This window comes from Ylistrum balloti, unplaced genomic scaffold (genome assembly GCF_031769215.1).
Source record: "Ylistrum balloti isolate Yb309-2 unplaced genomic scaffold, AGI_CSIRO_Ybal_v1 Utg371388, whole genome shotgun sequence".
In the NCBI taxonomy this organism is placed as follows: domain Eukaryota; kingdom Metazoa; phylum Mollusca; class Bivalvia; order Pectinida; family Pectinidae; genus Ylistrum; species Ylistrum balloti.
In genome coordinates this window covers 238,365-252,787 of record NW_026782731.1, presented here as the reverse complement: position 1 = coordinate 252,787, position 14,423 = coordinate 238,365, and the positions used below count along the sequence as shown (strand labels likewise).

Sequence of the window (14,423 nt, the reverse complement as noted above, 5' to 3'; positions counted from 1 at the left end):
CAATATTTTCCAACATACCTATGTGATCTAACTAAGCCCCTCTGTTGGATGACTTATCTTTTATTAACATTTTGGATAAAACTTCAATCACCAGACACTATGTGTCTAGTTGGACCTTAGATATAAGTTGAGGTAGAACAAGAAAAAGTTCGGATGCGTTGGCTTTGGAGTTACTATAGGAAATTGCAGGGGTATTTCTGCTTTAAAATCGAACGTTGGCTTAAACAGACAGGTGAAAACATTGCTTGCGTTATTCACATCAACATCATTATTTACAAACTCGACTTTCATAAGTTGGAAAGATGCCGGAGAATTGTGGCTATCTGTATGATGGTATTTTTCCAAAACACGAACACCCATTGACAGTATAGAATGCTTAGGAAGGTTTGCGCTACAGCTAAACCTCTTTATCTCCAACTCGGCGGGACCATGGGAACACTTCGAAATTACCAAGTGTTCGATTTAAATGAGTTTGAATGTTTTGTGTAAGATTAGGCAGGGAGCTATGGTTACTATCATAAGACATATCGGCTTCAAATGAAAGTGTTTCATCTTTTTATATTTCATTCTTTGCCTACTGATGTGTTTAGAGTTCGCGGTGTACGTACAACAGAATCCAAGTCTGACACAATCCTCTTATGCACTTGTGCTTGCTTGCACTGACCTGAGCGGAGACTCCGACACCGGAACACTCACCGTGACAGTTACACAGAACGCGGCTCCTGTCTTCCAAAACCCTGGCAGTAAGTGTTGTCATTATCGTCCAGAACGAGGCTCACATCAAGTCCAAGACAATGTAAAGCATCATCACTGAGATCTAGGCTTGTAATATGTAAACCGTCGCTCGCGGAAAATGGTCATATTAATGAATATATTCGCCACCCCTGACGTCTGTGTAATGACGTCATCACTTACTCTGGTAAGGCAATTCGTCATCGTTATACAAAACATGTTACCGTAATCAACTATGGCAATGGTGACAAGGGATGTAACTCCCGAGAATAGCAAACTGAACACACTGTTTTAGATTATGTGTCTACCTGTCTATTTCTACAAATATCTCCGAATTCGTTAGATCATAACTTGGCTTATACTTGGTCACACCCGTTGGGAAGATGAATGAAAATGAAAATTAATATATGTGTCACAAAGATATGTGTCCCCAAGAATATAGAAAACGTAATTAATAATCTATAATATATAAATACATAATAATATAAACAAAATTAATAATAATATGTTTAGTTTCCCCTTGTCTGGAGTTACCATCCTTGCAGCTATAATACATATTTATGGTCCGTGGGTTGGAAATTCGTGCTTGAAATCGGATAATATTTTCTGTATAATACGTCATTTATGTAAATCTGTTTTTCACAGGCTCCGTGACAATCGCCGGTGCATCCACCTCTGTGGGCACAACCGTCCACACGGTTACAACGACAGACTCGGACAGTCAGCAACTCTTCTACAACATGACCACTAGTCCTGTCGGGGCGCCCTTCCAAATACAAGACTGTAAGACTCCATTGTTTAAATTCATGACCAAAGTTAGACAACTCGTACTTGTGACTTTCGCTGTGTGTTGTGTCTCTACTTTGCATAAACGAGGTGGAGTATCACATGATTGGAAAAGATATGACAAAATGGCTGAACCAATCGATGAAACATTTCTGAGATAAACAACAAAATAAAGAGGATATTTCATAGTGTCGTCAACGATAACAGATATATTTCACAAAAGTCGGTCTAATATTTTACAGTCACCAGTAGGCAAAGATGAAGAAAGTACAAAATACGCAGAGAAGACCAAGATGATGCTATCTAACATCACAGCCATTGTCATAGTTCTTTCAGGAAGTGATAAAGCATATTACATATGACAGACCAATAAAAACGAATAAAATTGTAAAAACTGTATGAATTACATTAGGTATAAGAGTACCGATAACAGGGAAACATTAGCAAAGAAGATAGTTTAATTCAACATTGAATCTTGCTTTGGTTGATTTCATAGGGTGAAGAGTTGATCTGCATTTGAGACAAACTTAATGAACTGCTAATTGTCTCAAGAACAACTTTAGAATAGTAATTGTTTGCAATTTTATTGAAAAAGACAACATTTGCAAAGTCTCGTGCAGATATTACAACGTGGAAAAAAATCCGTTTTGCTAAAATTACCAAAATGTCCCAATTTTATTTATTTATTAATTGTTATGTGTATTATTTTTCTTTTATCAATTTATATTCTGAGAATCTTGAATGAATTCGAGTACTGTTATTCAAAGTTTGTTTTATACCTGGTGATATTTTGTGTTATACCTGGTGATATTTTGTTTTATACCTAGTGATATTTTGTTTTATACCTGGTGATATTTTGTTTTATAGCTGGTGATATTTTGTTTTATAGCTGGTGATATTTTGTTTTATAGCTGGTGATATTTTGTTTTATAGCTGGTGATATTTTGTTTTATAGCTGGTGATATTTTGTGTTATAACTGATGATATTTTGCTTTATAGCTGGTGATATTTTGTTTTATAGCTGGTGATATTTTGTTTTATAGCTGGTGATATTTTGTTTTATACCTGGTGATATTTTGTTTTATAGCTGGTGATATTTTGTTTTATAGCTGGTGATATTTTGTTTTATAGCTGGTGATATTTTGTTTTATACCTGGTGATATTTTGTTTTATACCTGGTGATATTTTGTTTTATACCTGGTGATATTTTGTTTTATAGCTGGTGATATTTTGTGTTATAGCTGGTGATATTTTGTGTTATAGCTGGTGATATTTTGTTTTATAGCTGGTGATATTTTGTTTTATAGCTGGTGATATTTTGTTTTATAGCTGGTGATATTTTGTGTTATACCTGGTGATATTTTGCTTTATAGCGGGTGATATTTTGTGTTATAGCTAGTGATATTTTGTGTTATAGCTGTGATATTTTGTTTTATAGCTGGTGATATTTTGTTTATCATTTTGCTGGTGATATTTTGTTTTATACCTAGTGATATTTTGTTTTATACCTGGTGATATTTTGTTTTATACCTGGTGATATTTTGTTTTATAGCTGGTGATATTTTGTTCTATGGCTGGTGATATTTTGTTTTATAGCTGGTGATATTTTGTTTTATACCTAGTGATATTTTGTGTTGTACCTGGTGATATTTTGTGTTATAGCTGGTGATATTTTGTGTTATAACTGGTGATATTTTGTCTTATAGCTGGTGATATTTTGTTTTATAGCTGGTGATATTTTGTTTTATAGCTGGTGATATTTTGTGTTATAGCTTGATATTTTGTTTTATAGCTGGTGATATTTTGTTTTATAGCTGGTGATATTTTGTTTTATAGCTGGTGATATTTTGTTTTATAGCTGGTGATATTTTGTTTTATAGCTGGTGATATTTTGTTTTCTAGCTGGTGATATTTTGTTTTATAGCTGTTGATATTTTGTTTTATAGCTGGTGATATTTTGTTTTATAGCTGGTGATATTTTGTTTTATAGGGTGATATTTTGTTTTATAGCTGGTGATATTTTGTTTTATAGCTGGTGATATTTTGTTTTATAGCTGGTGATATTTTGTATTTTGTAGCTGGTGATATTTTGTTTTATAGCTGGTGATATTTTGTTTTATAGCTGGTGATATTTTGTTTTATAGCTGGTGATATTTTGTTTTATAGCTGGTGATATTTTGTTTTATAGCTGGTGATATTTTGTTTTATAGCTGGTGATATTTTCTTTTAGATCTTGTGATATTTTGTTTTATAGCTGGTGATATTTTGTTTTCTAGCTGGTGATATTTTGTTTTATAGCTGGTGATATTTTGTTTTATAGCTGGTGATATTTTGTTTTATAGCTGGTGATATTTTGTTTTATACCTGGTGATATTTTGTTTTATAGCTGGTGATATTTTGTTTTATAGCTGGTGATATTTTGTTTTATAGCTGGTGATATTTTGTTTTATAGCTGGTGATATTTTGTTTTATAGCTGGTGATATTTTGTTTTATAGCTGGTGATATTTTGTTTTATAACTGGTGATATTTTGTTTTATACTGGTGATATTTTGTTTTATATATACTGGTGATATTTTGTTTTATAGCTGTGATTTTTGTTTTATAGCTGGTGATATTTTGTTTTATAGCTGGTGATATTTTGTTTTATAGCTGGTGATATTTTGTTTTATAGCTGGTGATATTTTGTTTTATAGCTGGTGATATTTTGTTTTATAGCTGGTGATATTTTGTTTTATAGCTGGTGATATTTTGTTTTATAGCTGGTGATATTTTGTTCTATAGCTGGTGATATTTTGTTTTATACCTGGTGATATTTTGTTTTATAGCTGGTGATATTTTGTTTTATAGCTGGTGATATTTTGTTTTATAGCTGGTGATATTTTGTTTTATACCTGGTGATATTTTGTTTTATAGCTGGTGATATTTTGTTTTATACCTGGTGATATTTTGTTTTATAGCTGGTGATATTTTATTTTATAGCTGGTGATATTTTGTTTTATAGCTGGTGATATTTTGTTTTATAGCTGGTGATATTTTGTGTTATAGCTGACGATATTTTGTTTTATAGCTGGTGATATTTTGTTTTATAGCTGGTGATATTTTGTTTTATAGCTGGTGATATTTTGTTTTATAGCTGGTGATATTTTGTTTTATAGCTGGTGATATTTTGTTTTATAGCTGGTGATATTTTGTTTTATACCTGGTGATATTTTGTGTTATATCTGGTGATATTTTGTTTGATAGAGGGTGATATTTTGTTTTATAGCTGGTGATATTTTGTTTTATAGCTGGTGATATTTTGTTTTATAGCTGGTGATATTTTGTGTTATAGCTGGTGATATTTTGTTTTATAACTGGTGATATTTTGTTTTATACCTGGTGATATTTTGTTTTATACCTGGTGATATTTTGTTTTATACCTGGTGATATTTTGTTTTATAGCTGGTGATATTTTGTTTTATAGCTGGTGATATTTTGTTTTATAGCTGGTGATATTTTGTTTTATAGCTGGTGATATTTTGTTTTATAACGGGTGATATTTTGTTTTATAGCTGGTGATATTTTGTTTTATAGCTGGTGATATTTTGTTTTATAGCTGGTGATATTTTGTTTTATAGCTGGTGATATTTTGTTTTATAGCTGGTGATATTTTGTTTTATACCTGGTGATATTTTGTTTTATAACTGGTGATATTTTGTTTTATAACTGGTGATATTTTGTTTTATAACTGGTGATATTTTGTTTTATAGCTGGTGATATTTTGTTTTATAGCTGGAGATATTTTGTTTTATAGCTGGTGATATTTTGTTTTATAGCTGGTGATATTTTGTTTTATAGCTGGTGATATTTTGTTTTATAGCTGGTGATATTTTGTTTTATAGCTGGTGATATTTTGTTTTATAGCTGGTGATATTTTGTTTTATAGCTGGTGATATTTTGTTTTATAGCTGGTGATATTTTGTGTTATAGCTGGTGATATTTTGTTTTATAGCTGGTGATATTTTGTTTTATAGCTGGTGATATTTTGTTTTATACCTGGTGATATTTTGTTTTATAGCTGGTGATATTTTGTTTTATACCTGGTGATATTTTGTTTTATAGCTGGTGATATTTTGTTTTATAGCTGGTGATATTTTGTTTTATAGCTGGTGATATTTTGTTTTATAGCTGGTGATATTTTGTTTTATAGCTGGTGATATTTTGTTTTATACCTGGTGATATTTTGTTTTATAACTGGTGATATTTTGTTTTATAGCTGGTGATATTTTGTTTTATAGCTGGAGATATTTTGTTTTATAGCTGGTGATATTTTGTTTTATAGCTGGTGATATTTTGTTTTATAGCTGGTGATATTTTGTTTTATAGCTGGTGATATTTTGTGTTATAGCTGATGATATTTTGTTTTATAGCTGGTGATATTTTGTTTTATAGCTGGTGATATTTTGTTTTATAACTGGTGATATTTTGTTTGATAACTGGTGATATTTTGTTTTATAAGTGGTGATATTTTGTGTTATAACTGGTGATATTTTGTTTTATAACTGGTGATATTTTGTGTTATAACTGGTGATATTTTGTTTTATACCTGGTGATATTTTGTGTTATAGCTAGTGATATTTTGTGTTATAGCTGTGATATTTTGTTTTATAGCTGGTGATATTTTGTTTGATAGCGGGTGATATTTTGTTTTATAGCTGGTGATATTTTGTTTTATAACTGGTGATATTTTGTTTTATAGCTGGTGATATTTTGTTTTATAGCTGGTGATATTTTGTGTTATAGCTGGTGATATTTTGTTTTATAGCTGGTGATATTTTGTTTTATAGCTGGTGATATTTTGTTTTATAGCTGGTGATATTTTGTTTTATACCTGGTGATATTTTGTTTTATAACTGGTGATATTTTGTTTTATAGCTGGTGATATTTTGTTTTATAGCTGGTGATATTTTGTTTTATAGCTGGTGATATTTTGTTTTATAGCTGGTGATATTTTGTTTTATATCGGGTGATATTTTGTTTTATAGCTGGTGATATTTTGTTTTATAGTTTTATAGCTGGTGATATTTTGTTTTATAGCTGGTGATATTTTGTTTTATAGCTGGTGATATTTTGTTTTATACCTGGTGATATTTTGTTTTATATATTTTGTTTTATACCTGGTGATATTTTGTTTTATAGCTGGTGATATTTTGTTTTATAACTGGTGATATTTTGTGTTATAGCTGGTGATATTTTGTTTTATAGCTGGTGATATTTTGTTTTATAGCTGGTGATATTTTGTTTTATAGCTGGTGATATTTTGTTTTATAGTTTTATAGCTGGTGATATTTTGTTTTATAACTGGTGATATTTTGTTTTATAGCTGGTGATATTTTGTTTTATAGCTGGTGATATTTTGTTTTATACCTGGTGATATTTTGTTTTATAGCTGGTGATATTTTGTTTTATAGCTGGTGATATTTTGTTTTATAACTGGTGATATTTTGTTTTATAGCTGGTGATATTTTGTTTTATAGCTGGTGATATTTTGTTTTATAGCTGGTGATATTTTGTGTTATAGCTGGTGATATTTTGTTTTATAGCTGGTGATATTTTGTTTTATAGCTGGTGATATTTTGTTTTATAACTGGTGATATTTTGTTTTATAACTGGTGATATTTTGTTTTATATCGGGTGATATTTTGTTTTATAGCTGGTGATATTTTGTTTTATAGCTGGTGATATTTTGTTTTATAGCTGGTGATATTTTGTTTTATAGCTGGTGATATTTTGTTTTATAGCTGGTGATATTTTGTTTTATATATGGTGATATGGTGATATTTTGTTTTATAGCTGGAGATATTTTGTGTTATAGCTGGTGATATTTTGTGTTATAGCTGGTGATATTTTGTTTTATAGCTGGTGATATTTTGTTTTATACCTGGTGATATTTTGTTTTATAGCTGGTGATATTTTGTTTTATAGCTGGTGATATTTTGTTTTATAGCTGGTGATATTTTGTGTTATAGCTGGTGATATTTTGTTTTATAGCTGGTGATATTTTGTTTTATAGCTGGTGATATTTTGTTTTATAGCTGGTGATATTTTGTTTTATAGCTGGTGATATTTTGTTTTATAGCTGGTGATATTTTGTTTTATAGCTGGTGATATTTTGTTTTATAGCTGGTGATATTTTGTTTTATATCTGATATTTTGTTTTATAGCTGGTGATATTTTGTTTTATAACTGGTGATGTTTTGTTTTATAGCTGGTGATATTTTGTGTTATAGCTGGTGATATTTTGTTTTATAGCTGGTGATATTTTGTGTTATAGCTGGTGATATTTTGTTTTATAGCTGGTGATATTTTGTTTTATTTGATATAGATATTTTGTTTTATAGCTGGTGATATTTTGTTTTATAGCTGGTGATATTTTGTGTTATACCTGGTGATATCTTGTTTTATAGCTGGAGATATTTTGTTTTATAACGGGTGATATTTTGTTTTATAGCTGGTGATATTTTGTTTTATAGCTGGTGATATTTTGTTTTATAACTGGTGATATTTTGTTTTATAGCTGGTGATATTTTGTTTTATAGCTGGTGATATTTTGTTTTATAGCTGGTGATATTTTGTTTTATAGCTGGTGATATTTTGTTTTATAGCTGGTGATATTTTGTTTTATAACTGGTGATATTTTGTTTTATAACTGGTGATATTTTGTTTTATAACTGGTGATATTTTGTTTTATACCTGGTGATATTTTGTTTTATACCTGGTGATATTTTGTTTTATAGCTGGTGATATTTTGTTTTATAGCTGGTGATATTTTGTTTTATAGCTGGTGATATTTTGTTTTATAGCTGGTGATATTTTGTTCTATAGCTGGTGATATTTTGTTTTATAACGGATATTTTGTTTTATATATATTTTGTTTTATAGCTGGTGATATTTTGTTTTATAGCTGGTGATATTTTGTTTTATAGCTGGTGATATTTTGTTTTATAACTGGTGATATTTTGTTTTATAGCTGGTGATATTTTGTTTTATAACTGGTGATATTTTGTTTTATAACTGGTGATATTTTGTGTTATACCTGGTGATATTTTGTGTTATACCTGGTGATATTTTGTTTTATAACTGGTGATATTTTGTTTTATAACTGGTGATATTTTGTTTTATAACTGGTGATATTTTGTTTTATAACTGGTGATATTTTGTTTTATAGCTGGTGATATTTTGTTTTATAGCTGGTGATATTTTGTTTTATACCTGGTGATATTTTGTTTTATACCTGGTGATATTTTGTTTTATATCGGGTGATATTTTGTGTTATAACTGGTGATATTTTGTTTTATAACTGGTGATATTTTGTTTTATAACTGGTGATATTTTGTTTTATAACTGGTGATATTTTGTTTTATAGGGTATATTTTGTTTTATAACAGGTGATATTTTGTGTTATGATATACTTTGTCCATTTATACTGGTGATATTTTGTTTGTATATGACAACTACAATCTCGTGGGACCGGTGATATTTTGTTTGTATAGTCATGGTGATATTTTGTTGTTATAAGATGGTGATATTTTGTTTTATACGTGATATTTTGTTAGCGTTATAGGGTGATATTTTGTTTTATAATGGTGATATTTTGTTGTTCTGTAACCTCTGTGTAACAATTTGCCTGGCACTGCAAGCGTGGCGGAAAACACGGCGTCCGGAACGTCTATATTCCAGGTGACCGCCACAGAGTCGGACGCCGGACAGACATTAACATATACTTCGTTCGCCAACCCTGGTTCAGCAATGTCATACCTCAGCATGGACAGTTCAAGTCAGTATCCATTGTCTGTGTTTACTTGATTATAATATATGTAACCCTGGTAAATACATGTACTACCCGCAATATAGCGCTCGGTTAGAGAGACCTTCTCTTTAGCTAGATCTGTTGAACGCCAACAGTCCCCGTTGCGAATCCTTGCGGAGACATTGAAATTTTTTTTGGTTTCTTTATTTAACTTGAAGCCTTACGGCTCATAAACATTCATAACACCATATAAGTGAAACATAAGTAATATGAGATGCAAAGACTTTGTGTTATCACGTATAAAGCATAATATTGTAGGTAGTATTTACTTAGTATAAATACTCAGTCATTGTCATGTACAAGATAGACAAATTAACGGAAGATGAACAGCTCTTGTATAGTTACTCTATATCAGTGTACATTGACTTTATATAGGAATACATCAGCTAGAATAGAGCGCTGTGACAACATTTACTATCAATATTATCAGATAAATGCTCGAACAGGGCATATATATGTATAGAGTTTTGTAGTCAGGGGATTAACGGCAACTATATATATAATGATGTAGACAGACAAATGATCATGCAATGTGTATTAAAGTGAAAATACAATAAGTTAGAGTTGAAGTTGGTATTTCACCTTGTAAATTACATAATTATATACAGCCGGCCTCTTGTCCACGTCATCAACCAATATCAATTTTGAAACGGCGGCGGCAACGACTGTGACAGTGTCTGTGATAGTGAGCGACGGAACGGCGACTGTGACGGCCGACCTGACTCTAACCATAACCGACGTCAACGAGGCGCCGTCATTTCAGAAGGCACAGTACACCTCGAGTGGCAGCGAAGGTTTGGTATGTTTATGGTATTGTTTGAGGCACAATATCGGCAGACTAGTAAGAACAGATGCATAACTGTCCCGTTCGTCTTTGTTTTGAAACGTGTACATGTTTAGTGTAAGGCGCTTTGTTAAACACGTTAAGTCATTACGTCATTCCTTATGTAATATACCAACAACACTGATCGGACCAATCTGAACGCCACGCTCAATCGTATGATTGATCTGGTTTGTGAGTTTGTTCCCGTGTGTTTCATCGAGCCATGTTCTAGTCCCCTGGTGTGAAAGCGTTCCTATAGCTTTCCTCTCCGTCCGTCCACCCGTCCATCTGTCCTTCTTTCCGTCCGTTTGTGTAGGTATGTTTATCAGTTTATCAGCACTCTTGCGACTTCATTCCTAATGGAATATTGATTAAACCTCACGAACTCTCTGAAGACTAAAATATATGTGATAAGTTTTAAGGTTTGTTAGGTTAAGGCCCTGGTCACTGTTACTAATTTTAGATATTCATTGTCAGCGCTCTAGCGTCTTGATGGATCACACTTCACACTTCGCACACGTATAAGTGCCAGAATATCCTGAACAAGTTTAAGTGTCAGGGTTGTTGGGTCAAGATCTTTTTTTTTTTTTTAGAAAATCAATCATTTTCAGTGTTCCAGTGTTTTCAGTCCTCAATGATTCTAAGCAAACTCTACATTTAAAAGGTGTAATAGCTTGCGTGGACAGGTAGGGGATATGTTCTCTTCAGTAAGATTATTCCTTTTTAATGAAGTTGATTTACTGGTTTTAATTGGATAGGTATATCGATAGACATTGTATAAACAAAATATGATTGGTGTCTTTGCTTGTTGTCAGGCTGGTACTAGCTTCAGTAATCCTAACTTTGTGATAAATGATGAGGACACTTCTGATACACATACCTACACCATTGACTGCCCGTCCACATTCGCAATGGACCCAACCACTGCTGCTTTAGCTCTTGTTACAACCTATGACGTCGACACCGGAGGTGCCGCAACGACAGTCACGTGCACAGCTACGGTTTCGGATTCCCAGTTAACCGACACGACATCGTTAACAATGACCGTGAATAACATCAACGACAACACGCCGACGTTTAGTCCATCCGTGTATGTCTGGAATATGGACAGTTCTAGCACCATCGGTAGTACGGTCGGTTCTGTGACAGCAACAGATGGCGACATTGGAACCTTCGGTTGGTATTGTCTGTTGTATTTGTAGCTTACTTAATCAATGTTTTGGATTTTACGAATTTTAAGCCAATGGTTTCTGTCCTTTAGAATCGAAAACATTTAAAGAATTGTACTATTGCATATTTCAATAATGGAAGATATTCAAACGTAACATTACCATTACTTAATATTGTTTGAACATTTAGAAGCTTGAGTAAATGTTTGTTAACATTGTGTGACGATGCTATATTGAAATATGTGTAATATGTATAGTGTGTGTATATTGAAAGTCGGTGATTGTGTTATTGGAGTATTACGATTGTACAAAAGGATACACTCGTTCATGCAAAGGTGTTCATTTCATTAAGACTTGATACCGAGTGTCTATTGTTGGGACCTTCAGCGCCTGACAACATGTCAATGGTCAGTTTTTAAGACTTATTGACGTGTCAGATTTCAACCAATTTCCACTTTTTACTTATGCTAATTTTAACGTTCCATGGACATTCGAATTCGTGGAGCTAAAATACCCTTAATATCAACGAAAACAAAACGCCACTGAAATTCATCATTTTACAGGGTATTTACATATTTCTCTTTATCTAGGGACGTTTTCGTACACGCTGGACACTTCCACAGACGCTGCTTACTTTGGTGTTACTAGCGCCGGTGTCGTTTACGTCAAAAGCAACGTTGCATCGCTTGGTGCTGCCGGCAGTACACTTGCATTCATCGTCACGGCAAACGACACTGGAGGTTTATCAACGAATGCAGCAATACAGATTATCATTCCCGCTACAACTACTACCTCAACTACTACTACAACTGACCGACACCTCACGTTTGCTGAGAGTACGAGCAATGTGGCGTGGCTGACCACATTCTGTGGCGCGGGAGCGCTACTTTTTGGTCTTTTGATGTTTATGGCTTATAAAAATGGCTTATTTTCGTGGTTTGTGGATGCGTTGGAGAGACTATGGGACGCTTGCAGACCGAGGTATCCTTTCACTACTCCTTTTCCCGCTGTAATGTTTGTTCAAAGTTTCATAATGACATCCTTTTATATACTAAAATTCGCGGTGAAATCTCTTGGTCACGTGACTACTTGTGATTGTAGCGTCTCCAATACTCCAAGAACATCACAAAGGAACATTACAATTTGTGGTGTTTTCATGCTTCAGCTGATTCGGTATTCAGCACCATGTTCCCATTATCTCGCAACAAGTCGTGAACTGACGGACAAACTCGTAACACAGGGTTTAAAAGATGCAGGTTGATGAAAATTATGTGAAAGTTTAACGGTCGTCTAACTGATCTCATTGAGAAATATTCTATTTCTTAGCGCGACATAAAGCTAGGAGTGTTAGTTTGTCTGTTGGTTCCGTTGTTGTATACCTTGTTCTTATTTTGAGAATGTGACATGACTTCCTTGGATTGATCAATGTTTACATGGCGGGTGTCGTTGATGAAGCAGACGGCGTTTGTTCATAGTTTCCCCTAGTTTTATTGAATTTGAGTTTGGCTTATCAACATGATGACATGTTGTTATTTTCTTGCTGTTTCTTATAAAAGAAAAACATTTTGGAAGAAATATTTTAAACGAATGACTTCTGATTTTGTCTCTTAAACACATCTCAATACTTCATTTTCCATCCATCTATGTCATGTTACGAACTAATTTCAAATGACCACTTTCGGTTTGAACAAAACAAACTGATTGCAAGGAATCATTCTAATTTTTCCTAAATATAAAACAATACCTGACAATTGATATTTTGCATTACTTATACCTGTAATGGTAAAGGTACACATCAGTTATAGAGAGAACAACATGACTATCAACGAAGTGGCAGAATCATTGTCCGTTCGACCTTCCTAGTATATAATTATGATATCCATTTTACGGAGATGATAATCTGAGGTTTTAGTTGGTAAATATTAATCATAGCAGGTGCCGTGACCCCCCAGCAGACGAGGAGGAATTTGAGGAGGAAAGTGAAGAGGAGGAGGAAGAAGAATATGGTGAGTACATCTGTTTAAACGTTGTGTAAAAGTAATCAATGCTGTACCCCTAACATATATTGTTACAGGCAAATGACTTAAGGAAGCTTGTTTTCCCTTCTCAGATGAGAAAAGTAGCAAGTTCTCTCTCCACACCAAGAAAAACCCAAAGTTTTCCCATCCAGCATTAATGGTCATCTAGGATTGATCAGTCCATTGTCAGCAAAATGTGGTCACGCAGGGTATCCCGTTTCTGAATGGATGGCATTTCAGCGTGACAGCACTATAAAATTCTTGCCGATTTACACCATTATCCGTGGACGCCGCTTTGAAACGACATCACTTTTTGCGAAGATTTAAATACCACAAAAGAACAGACCATCTGAGAAACCTGCTCTTCATGCAGTCAGTTCATCCACCGTTCATTTTACAATCACGTCTGCCCGTTACTCTTTGTTACTCGATTCATCATGTCGTCATCACTACTCTTAACTCATTTTTTTTTTCATTGAAAGAGTAAGAAATACATGTATTCACTCTCCTCCATTAATTAAAAACAAAACTTAATCCTACTCCTACTAGACTTCAAATCTGATGTATCAATGATATGAAACTCATGTTTAATCGGAAGTAGAACATAATTCAATTGTAAGATAAAACCTGTGAACTGTATTTTGTGACGTCATCGTTGGTGTCGTAATTCGGTTTTCAGCATCAATCATGCCAATGTTTTGCCGTTGCTTGGGCACTTCTCTTGAGTATAATTCTTCAGGAGGTTTTGACAAACTTTTGCATGAATTGTTACTACAAATTACAGATTTGGCGGATCACATTTCTTGAAATATCAATATCAAAAAGACAATAAACATTAAAAAGGTTGAATTTCCGCATATTGTCAAATAAAGGATTTAAGCAATTTTTCAATATATATATATATATGTCATTCGGTTGCTATGGAGATGTACGGCTGAGTATTTTGAGATTATTGTTTCTTTGTACCTTTCTATTGCACTTTAAGGAGAAAAAAAGAAGTTTGTTGGAAAGTCCGCCTCGAGAACTCGAGAATAACCAAGAGCTC

The 14,423-nt window shown here is 32.9% G+C and overlaps 1 protein-coding gene across 1 annotated transcript in view; it reads left to right on the top strand.

Annotated features, from left to right (window-relative positions):
- LOC132562287 (cadherin EGF LAG seven-pass G-type receptor 1-like) overlaps positions 1-14,423 on the top strand; it is a 30,159-nt gene that overhangs the window by 14,639 nt on the left and 1,097 nt on the right. The window contains exons 4-10 of the mRNA XM_060227028.1: positions 591-743; positions 1,378-1,515; positions 9,180-9,335; positions 9,977-10,167; positions 11,007-11,367; positions 11,951-12,341; positions 13,293-13,366. Of these exons, the coding sequence (XP_060083011.1) occupies positions 591-743; positions 1,378-1,515; positions 9,180-9,335; positions 9,977-10,167; positions 11,007-11,367; positions 11,951-12,341; positions 13,293-13,366 (1,464 nt within the window). The remainder of the gene's footprint in view (positions 1-590; positions 744-1,377; positions 1,516-9,179; positions 9,336-9,976; positions 10,168-11,006; positions 11,368-11,950; positions 12,342-13,292; positions 13,367-14,423) is intronic.